At 42.5% G+C, this 10287-nt stretch overlaps 1 protein-coding gene across 4 annotated transcripts in view; it reads left to right on the top strand.

The window, feature by feature from the left end:
- The first annotated feature begins 996 nt into the window (after positions 1–996).
- Positions 997–10287, top strand: part of LOC147902107 (protein RRC1-like) — a 67637-nt gene continuing 58346 nt past the window's right edge. For 2 of the 4 annotated variants that reach the window (XR_015541002.1, XM_087374679.1), the window contains exons 1-5: positions 997–1423; positions 1511–1646; positions 1765–1813; positions 9107–9176; positions 9267–9422. Coding sequence is in view for 3 of the 4 variants with exons in the window: in XM_087374679.1 (XP_087230805.1) it covers positions 1349–1423; positions 1511–1646; positions 1765–1813; positions 9107–9176; positions 9267–9422 (486 nt within the window). In the remaining variant the exon portion in view is untranslated. Of the gene's footprint in view, positions 1424–1510; positions 1647–1764; positions 1814–9106; positions 9177–9266; positions 9423–10287 lie in introns of those variants that run through there. The other 2 variants (XM_087374681.1, XM_087374682.1) reach the window with 2 other exon arrangements.

The following is a 10287-nucleotide window of genomic DNA, read 5'->3' as shown; positions in this document are numbered from 1 at the left end:
TTGTCTATATTCCTAGGTAAAGTGATAACAAGCCAGGGAAAACAGGCATTACTTGTCTACCCAAACGTAACTATGATGTTCTAAAACCTAGTTTGTTTGGATGGTGGCATGTAAGTGGACCCCGACGTTGGAACTTGGACTGCCTGAGGATTTGATTTTTTTTTTTCGATATTGTGCTTGTTAAACTAAATATTATTTAAAAATTCTTAATTTTTGTTGAAATTTTTGCAAGCTCTAGTTGTTGCATTTTTCAACTTAGATGTCTCAAACCTTTTTTTTCTTATACGTTTCTCTTATTTTACTTTTTATCCAATTGATGAATTTAATTGTATGGCTTAATTATTGATGGGACTTTTTAATCTAAACACACACACACACTTTTTTTTTGTGATACTTTATATTACTATGTGGGAAACCTCAAAAGAAGTGAAACCCTCGCATGAAGTACAAAAGCTGAAAATTACAAATATGAGCTCTTGATAAAGGAGTTAGGAGGCCAAAAGAAAATCAGATCTCAAGAACAACTAGAGTTAGGCACAAGGATCAAATCATTCAAAGTCAACCTCTGGTTTTCTAGAAAAGTATACATGTTACACATGCATGGGGAATGAATTTATTTATGAAAAAATGCCTGAAATATTATCCTTTCTAGCGTTAAAGAAGAAATAATTGGATGACCCAACTTATGTGACTAAATTGCAATTGTTTAAGAAACAGGCGGTGTCATACACATAACATGTCACACCTAAGGCTTAGGATAGACCACCTACTCGACATCCTCCAAAAGGTGGTGTGAAGGGTTGTTGTGGAATAGGAGGAACACTCGCACAAAAGATTTGTGTCCGGCCTATGAAAGAGTGGCCCATTCAATTTCCTCCAACGTTCTATTTCCAGCTCCGTGGGCGGGCACGGGCACGGGCACGGGCACAGGCATAGGCATGGGAAGGGCCCATAGAAGTTTTGTCTCGTTAGGTGGAAATAGTTGCAGGAAGAAGCTCGAAAAACTCGTAGAAAACTCAATTCTCTCATAAATAGTGATCCTCTACAGTTTCATAGATGTACAACAATTTGACATATTTTGAGTTCATGGGGCATATATGCCCTTTTATTGTGCAGTTCCTTCATGATTTCATAGCTATTTCTTCTCCAATTTTGAGTTTGACAGGGCAAGCAGAGGTTTTTGAGATACAGCATGGGCAGTCATTGCATTGACGAAAAGTCGTCCTCTTCGATTCTTAAAGGCCATCTCTAAACAGCTTGATCTATTGCGCGATTTGGGTCACATGCTTTGAGCTCATCTTGCCTGGCGAGCTTGGGTTCTGCGGCAGGGGTCTTTTGAACTTACGCAATGACATCGTTTTCGGTGACTCGGAAGAAAACTCCATTCCAGAAACACAGGGAGGAAGAGGAAGCTAAGAAAAGGGTATGTTTAAGGCCTGCATCTTGACGCATATCCATCCTTTTTACGGTAAGAATTTGCATTTTTACAGTTGTGGGTTTTATATTTCAGCGTGCAGACGAGGAAGCTGCCAAACTCTATGAGGAGTTCGTAGAGTCATTCAAGTCGGACGATGTTCCTGGTGGTAAAGCTTTTGTTAGAGGGGGCCTGATCGATCCGAATGCACGCCCAAACCCCTCGGCCGAAGGTATATAGTCAAGCAAAGTCGAATCATGTTCTGAGAAGTCCAATCTGGTGAACAACAAATTCTTTTCCACGCATAGCTTTGTAATAACGCTGGACTGACGGATCAAGGTTGATGTCAGGGACTGGATCAAACGAAGGTGCTTCTGGCTCTAAGAAACCTGGAAGTAGGTGCGTTGTTAGTGATTGGTTTTCTTGCACCTTTGTGCTTGTTGTTGAGGGCTATTGGCCTTCAATGAAGAATATGAGCTATGCAATTTAGTCAGTCCTTCTGGCCGCTGCAATGTGCTGTAATTGAGAGGCTATCCATTCAGGTGAACTTTTTCAACCTATAAGAGGCCATGTACAATACTTCAACTATAATTTGTCTAGCTCCACCACTGTGTGCGGGATAGCCTCATTCACATTGTCTTTCTCCACATTCCAGATAATATGATTTCCACGGCAGGTTCGCTTATGTAGCCACATGCCTTTTTTAAAGACTTGAGTGCTGCTTTGCGTTATAGTTGACAGATAAAGAAGCTATGCAATCTATCCGTGAGTGGTTTGTATTTGGTCAGTCTTACAGATAGGCAGTTTTCATTACAGGAATTTTGCTGCATCTACATTTTAGACTAGAGGGACTGGCATCCCTGTAGAGCTGTCTCCATCCTGAAGGTCCTTGTTGTTTCATTGTGGCTGTCACTGTCCATTGATAAAGTGCCACTTGGAAAGCACGGCTCGAGCCTTCTAGCGGGTTCAATCATTAGCAAGGAGACTGCCTTTTCTGCTTCCATATGGTGCAGCAAACGACTGTAGCTACGAACTCGACCCCAAAAATTGTGCCGGGTTTTTAATATTCAAATCAGACAAGGTATGCAGTCATCCACTTGGCCCCTTGAAGCCCCAAGGATGGCCTAGCCAGGCTTGCATGCTAACGTGTGCCATTTGTGGAGTTTCATCTTGCATTTTTACACTAGAATGCGATCCTCGCATTCCCATACAGCTGAAAGTGGGGATGTGCCAAGTGTTGCACGTAGATGGCAATAGGTGGACTTGGGCAGCAGCTTGGACGCAATGGTTTTCTTATTTGCAGTTCATGGATCTCTCTTTCTCTTTTTTGTCCTCTTCCCAATTTAGGGTTTCCATTTGTGCGTAATCAGTACGTGGCGGCCTAGAGACTGTTGAGAAAGCACAAAAGGAGATTGGATGAGTTGGCATTGACCCTCGTGCAACCAGGATTGCATAGGAATGGGCTTCTGGACTTTGTCGCATACTCCCGTGAGGGCTTCTGAAGACGTTAATATTTCTTTCTTTCTTTTATCCTCTCATGTATGAATGAAAGAAAGAATGACAGAAGTGTACAAAAGCCTACAAAAGGATAAAATTGACATAAACTGGACATTCTTACCCTATCCATAAAGATACCTTGCCAGCAGATCAGTCGCAGCAAATAGGTTTAAAGAATGCCTCAGGCTGTCAACATAATTGCAGGAGAAGACACGGGAATGACAACCCAAAAATAGGAATGGAAATCGATACTGGCATGGGAATACACAATGACACATGGCCCATCACAAGGGCAAGAACGTCCCTGCTCAAATTGCTGCCCAACAGCAACTTCTTGCACAAGCTTGCAACTGTAAATTTCATGGCTCAACCAATATGGCAAATGAAAAATACTGTCATCAACTCCTCTCAAATAGTTTTGACATTTTTTTTAAAGTTAACTGACAGTGTTGAGTAGAGAGAGGCACGTTCCCATCCTGAAGGGGACCCTAAGAAGGCATTCCGATGGATGGAATCCCATTCCTATGCAACGCTAGTTATGCAAGGGTCAATGCCCAGGTTCACAATACAGTCCCATCCTGCAGAAGCCCCTGAGAACGCATCCTGTGGGACCAACAAGGAGTCGTTACTGCATCTCTGAGACTCAGAGAGTCGAGGAGTGGACATGGCAACTCAGCTCGAGATTACTTAGCACGGGTCTAAGTTCTAGTACTGCATTACATCAGTTTAAGACTGAGGGTTTTTGGGTTTAGATAATTAGTGTAATCCCATCTCGGTAGACTGCCCACTTTCCTGCTTTCCTGGCTTCTTTCACCATTACAAGTTCAGTGGTTCTTTGCTTGAGCTGTGTTGGAGTGAGTTCCTCAGATATTCTTTTTTTCTTGCCCTTCAGCTTGTGTGTTTGTTGGAGAATCTTGGTTCTGGCTGCCTTGTCACTGAGAGTGATTTGTATCGTGTTCCCTTTGGCTCAATATTCCAGATAACATCTGGATCCATTCCACTTGTGGTATCTTCTCTTTTAGGCAGCTTTGTTCCCTTTACTGTTTACGTCTGCTGTCATCTCTTGTTTCATAGATTTCAAGTGAGTACTGACCATTTCCTGCACTTTAGAAACCGACTCTGGTGTTGGGGGAGGTGCATTACACCTGTGCAGCACCTCCGTGATGACCTCTTGCTTTCCATTCCCCTCCATATCATGGCCCTGCAAGTTGAAATCGGAATTCACGGACTTCAAGTTACTTTAATATTTTAATCTACCATCCCACAAACAACCATTGTAATTGAGATACAATTCTGAGATTATTTTTAGTCAATTATCAAGGCTAAGATAAACAAGTCGAGAGCAAATAAAAATTTCCTCTAATTACAAAGCTTGTCACATATCAGACAGATGATTTTGACAGTGCATTGTTTACGAGATTGTACAAAGGGATGTGAATCTACTATTTATTTTGAGTCTTAAAGCAGGATGTTTTCATGGAGCAATGTGAGAGTTCATTGTGAAAGAGCATTAAGACAATAGTATCTGGGGCATGCCATTAGTACCTGCTTCTTGGTCTTCACCTTCTGCAAATTGCATAAAATGCTTAGTCTCAATTCTCGGAGTGTTGTGTGGCATTGGTCTCATGGCCTACCATAATTTGGATCTGACGAGATGATTCCGGAGCTGCCGTCTATCTACTGCAATCTAGGCCTAGTGGCATACTTCATAGAGCTGTGAAAAAGGCATTAGGCATTTGCGTGTTTCAGAGACTACAAATTGTGCGAGTATGATATCGCTTGGAGTTGATTTCTCAGACTGAGTGATGCATGAAAGCATCATGATGTGTAGCCTCTTACTCTGACCCATTCATGCTCTCTGAGATTCACTGCGCAAAATGTGCTTGCATATATGTTTCTAGTGAGTCACATATACGGGATTGTGTATTCACATTGACTTGGAATCCCTCTCTCCAACCTTGTGAGGAAAGCATGCCCTCTAGAAGAACTTGTGCTATATAGACACGCCTCTACATCTGTTAGAACTTGTGTTGTAGAAACGCCTGTACATCTGTTAATGGGCAAGGTGCCTGGAATACTCTCTCACTAACTATACCTGTCCTGACGATTGAGTGCAGAGCATAGAATGATGACTATATATATATATATATAGAGATAGAGAGAGAGAGAGAGAGAGAGAGAGATTATTAACCTCTATGAAAGACCAAAGGGTCTATGGTTAATAATCTCTCTCTCTCTCTCTCTCTATATATATATATATAGAGAGAGAGAGAGAGAGAGAGAGAGAGATTATTAACCTCTATGAAAGACCAAAGGGTCTATGAGACTGAAAAAAACTAGATACAATGAAAGCTAAGGGTGGGGCCACTAAATGGGCACCCATGCCCAAGGCTGATGTTTGTGATGAGAAAAAAGTAATACATCGTGATGTCACTGCGAGTGAAACCCCAAAGCGAAACCACTAAGGAGGAAGCCGTTGGGCGTCTACCAATCGGTCAGCTGTCCATCCGAGTGGTTGGATCAATGTATGCTGTTTGTGGGACCAACTCCTTCGGACAACTGAGGAGAAACAAGAGGAGTTTGTTTGACAATGGCTTGGGATCTAGTGAGCCTGATGTCGACGAAGAAAGTCAGTGATAGATCACTGCTCGCAGATAGATTTAGATGCTCGTTTGGGAGAGACTAAAATGAAATCGTTTAGACTTCACAAGCAGTTGTAGCTTGAGTGAAGAGATTTGGACTACTTTTTGATTAGCCTTCTCCTTTAGTGCTAGCCTTCGTCATGGCTGAGTCTGCCCTTCACCTTTGGAGTGCCGACAGAAACTCAGTACGAAGACTTTGTATAAATGGATGCTCAAGTATGTGTGGGTGTGTGGATTTGTATGAATCTAGGTATATAGATCACTGCTAGCACTTGGCTTGTACTGGTCCATCCCTCCTCCTATGTAGTCTTCATGATGTAGCTTGCCGTCTGACAGGCAATTAAAGTTCCGAGTGCTGCCAAATGTCGAGGGCGAGGGAGTATGTCTGATAGGTGACAAGATCCACATAAGACATGTTCATACTTTTGTTTGACGTGCTCATGTGTAGGATAGAAGAGAGCGTGTGCTCCTCCGTCTCTACCTCATTACAATCACAAAGAGTACAAAGGTGAGCACCACGTGGCTGCTCCCCCTAGCCACCCTCCACTCCTAGTCGATGTGACTTAGTGTTATGGCGCCTCAAGCTTGAGGTGAGATTAGTGTCTGTAAGTGCACCTCTCTGTAAGTTTGCCAATACCAGGGATTGATATGTGCATAATAATACTCAAACTCCGGCCGTTTGGGAGCCTCTTTCCATTGCCTGTGTGAAGTATCCCGTAGTTGGTGACCAATGATTTTCCTCTTCATTCCTTCAGGAGGTAAGTCCAGCATCCACTCAAACCATTCGCATATGTCTGGGACCCACCCCGTTGTAGGGATATCCAGTTTTCACCTTCATGACATATCAGGATACTCTTTCCAGGGCAGCAAATTCCAGCGGCCTATTCCTAGTTTCCAACAGGACGGACAAAGGAGTCCTGGGCTTATTCCGCATATGTCTCCTTAGAAAGGTTTGAAATTTCTCAATGTCATTCCAAGTGCTCTTTGAGATGCTCCCTCCCCAAACCTCCACTCCATAGTGCGTAACTTGTGTGATCAATGTGTTGAATGTATAAGACCTAAGGTGCCATCTGCGTATGTCCCCTTGGTTGCATCTGTTCTCAAAAGCATAATAGTTGCTCTAGTGAGCATGAATTGTTGGTTCAGAGCATTAGTGCATTGATTCACAGAGAAAGAAAGAAAGAAAGTGTATTAAAAGTCTTTGAAAGACCTAAGGGTCTATGAGACTTAAAGTAACTGATACAATGAGTTGAAAGGGTCCAGCCTCTAAGCGGGCATCACACCTTTGATGAATACAAAAAAAGGCCATAAGCATACAGATACCAACACCGAAAGAGAAATCTCTGAGCTCATGGAGAAGATCGGGACTGGCAGCACTGTGATGATCATCTGGAAGCTGGCGGAAAGATTAAGCCTAAGATGGGGTCAGTGATATATGAGGCTGCGGTGACATGAAGCCTGTGATAGCTCGCTGACGGCTGTTGTTATGTGTCGTCCACTATGGTCTCCTAGCTATGGCCCTGCGATTAACGCCACTATGGACTATGGACATCATGGTTATGGTACTTACTATCTTTATTCCTTATGTTGGGACGTTGCAATATATCCCTCTGTACCACTGTTGGTCTCCTCATTGAAGAGGGCATACATCTGACTGTGGCAACAGATTAGGAATGCGGGCCTGCAGACTGCTGACAGACTGCCCCAACATGCAGTAGACTGCCCCAACCTGGCTGCACCGACCTGCCATATGTCCTGTGTCTGCTATTTGCAGGCTGCCATACAGCCTGTATGGCTGCTGTACAGACTGCCGCACTGCTCTGCCGACCTGCTGACTGTACAACACTGTATGGCTGTTGTATACACAGCCCATCTGCTGACTGTAGGGCTGCCTGTGTAGCAGTCTGTCCCTGATCTGCTGGCTGCCCTGCTGTTGTGTGCTGCAGACAGAGCTGCCACGTAGCCAGCCATGCCATGGGCTGCAGAGGCCCATGACAATATCTCTAGGAGGGACTCCGCCTCCAGCCTCAAAGACCAAAGGGGAGAGAGAGAGAGAGAGAGAGAGAGAGAGAGAGAATTTTATTAATGCATGTAAGAAGGCCAAAAGTTCCTATGACACCAAGATTTGACATAGATCATGCTCATACCCTTGCATACGGGAATTAGACGTGTCTACTACATTTCTATGATATTAAAGGAGAACTATGGAACAAATACTGTCAGTAAGAGACATCTCAGAGATGAACAAAATTGGACTACTATAGACCTTGGTGTCAACGAAACATGTCTGAGTTCTGCATGTGTGATTTGGTCCATGGAGGGAGCTTGGCATTTGGGGTGAGTAAGCTTGGCCTAATATAAATATGAGCTAAGCGTGAGCATGGTTGGGATCCTGATTGAACCCGTTGTGCCTCTAGAGGCCCAACAAGATCGACATGCCTGACAAAGCTAAGCAGTCACTTGTTGCAGGTCCAAATAGCTGTGCCACTTATCATAAATTATGAAATCCAATGATGAAACACTCACAGATTTCGTTTTCTAATTGATCTCATGATGTAGCACCCTATTTGCTTGTGAGAGAATTGAAAGATTGTTGAGTTAGAGGCTGCAGTTTTGGGATGCCAAACTTCATTCTAATGTGCTCATAGTTGCTGCCATAGAGTAATACCTGAACTTCATGCTCAACGCTCTTGTGCATACCTTGCACATCCTCTCTTGGCTAGTATTCCTTCATTTGCCACTTCAACTTGGGACATGAGAACTTTCATCTTGCAGTCTTTTACACATCGAGATTCCATCTTGAGGATAGAAGAGATGATCTCAGCCGACAATGGCCCTGGTGAGGCTTGGCATTGTTGAGGAAGGAAGTCAATAAGAGAGTCCACAATGGGGGCTGAGCTTGCTCTGAATGAAATCAGTATGAACACGGCCAGTGCACTCTTTTAAGGTGCGAGATCCTCTGCATTGTGTGCCAGTTCTTGTGCCCTTCCATGGAAATTTCTGTGAATTTTTTACTTCCTCCACTCTTCACTAGCCATTCTTGGCCTAACCAAAAAAATATTTGCAAATTACATGCTGTTCTAGCAAGAATTCCTATAAAATGAGCTCCAGGTGAGGCAAGCTCCATTTATGCTTATGGTTCTGAAACCCCACAATGGATAGCTCTCCTTGACTTTTATTATTGATGGAATCAATTGTTTCTATGGCTATGCACTTGGTTTTCCTGGCCTACCAAGGCACTCACATTCCTTCCTATTGTAATTATGTTGAGTTTAAAGACCCAAGTGAATGATTTTGGTCCCAGACTTGACAGCAATGATGTTATAGTTTCATGTCAAATATGGCTAGGCTTCAATGAGTCCAATGTGTCTCTCTTCACCAACAAGTTTCTTTTGAAGCAACTTAAATTGAGGACTGGGATGTATGCATGTTTTTTGTTGAATTTGGTTTATGAGAGTGGCTGTTGTAAGCGTTTTTGTGTTTCAAGTTTTAGATGCAATACTTCTGGTCATCTTGATGCAGTTTCAGATTAACACTTTGTATATTCTAGCAGGTATGTTCCATCTTTCATGCCCCCTGGCTTGGCAGCAATTGTTAACAAAGGGAAAGATTCTGAGAAAGAGGTATTTAAATATGTAAAGAGCCTGCTATCCAAGTAGACCTGATTCCTTGAACCTGTTTGTGGCTTCTATGTCTAATTCTCACTTTGACAGAAAGAAGAGGAGAAACCAAAAGAAAGGGAACGTTCCAAGTCCAGGAATATTGACCATTTTATGGAAGAGCTAAAAATTGAACAAGAAATGAGGGAGAAGCGCAATCAAGATGGGGAACAGAGCAATCGTGATGGGAGAAAAAAGGGCATTTCCAGGGTATGAAGCAGAGAACTCTGTGCCCAAGTTAAATTGTATAGAAATAGTTATGTAACTAGATGACATTCCAAATAAATTTTGGAATTCTTACAGGATGAACTCATTTTTTTAGTGACGTCATACGAAACTGGGCTCCTATCGTATCGAATCACAATTTTGTTTTAACAAACAATCATGTTGTGTATATGATGTGACGTTTTATGAAAATTGATGCCTAAGTTAGTCGAGTATGTGGACATGAGCATCTGTATGATAGCCTCAGCATTGGATGGTGATGAAGATAGGAGAAATCTCAAGAATTGGATTTAATTAAGCTAAATGGCCTGCAGTGGTCCTTGCTACTCAATCCTAAGCTGTGGTAGCAGTTGTGGGTATTGGAGGCATAAAGTGAGTAGTTGCTTCTGTAGTGTGGATTATGGATGTGCCTAATGGTAAGAGCACTCAGTGTTGGGAGCCACGTCCTGTTTAATTTTGGTGAATCAATTAGTTTTTCTCTTGCTTGCTAGGTTTTTGACTTTTTAGCAACAAGGCATGCTTGAGGCTATTGTTCAGACTGCCCTTGAGCATAGTAACAAAGATACTGTTTTAATCCTCCAGAATCTTCCGTGCTTATGTTTCCTTGTCTAAGAAGTGCCAATTTTTAAAATTTTTGTCATGTTGTCAATCTTGTCAATTTTGTCATCTATTCACTTTTTGTGAATTTATGGTAGGTGATCAGCCTTTGGTCTTGAGGCTAAACAGTTATTATCTACACTGATTTTTTCTCACTACCTTGTAGAATCCATAATATAATTTAGGATGAGTATTTTCTTTAGGTTCAGCATTTTTATATTTGTGTTGCTTAAGATACACCATATTTCCTTTT

This window comes from Dipteris shenzhenensis, chromosome 5, assembly GCF_047967505.1.
Source record: "Dipteris shenzhenensis isolate YYH24624 ecotype China chromosome 5, Dip_SZ_1.0, whole genome shotgun sequence".
In the NCBI taxonomy this organism is placed as follows: domain Eukaryota; kingdom Viridiplantae; phylum Streptophyta; class Polypodiopsida; order Gleicheniales; family Dipteridaceae; genus Dipteris; species Dipteris shenzhenensis.
This window is presented reverse-complemented; position numbering and strand designations above follow the sequence as displayed.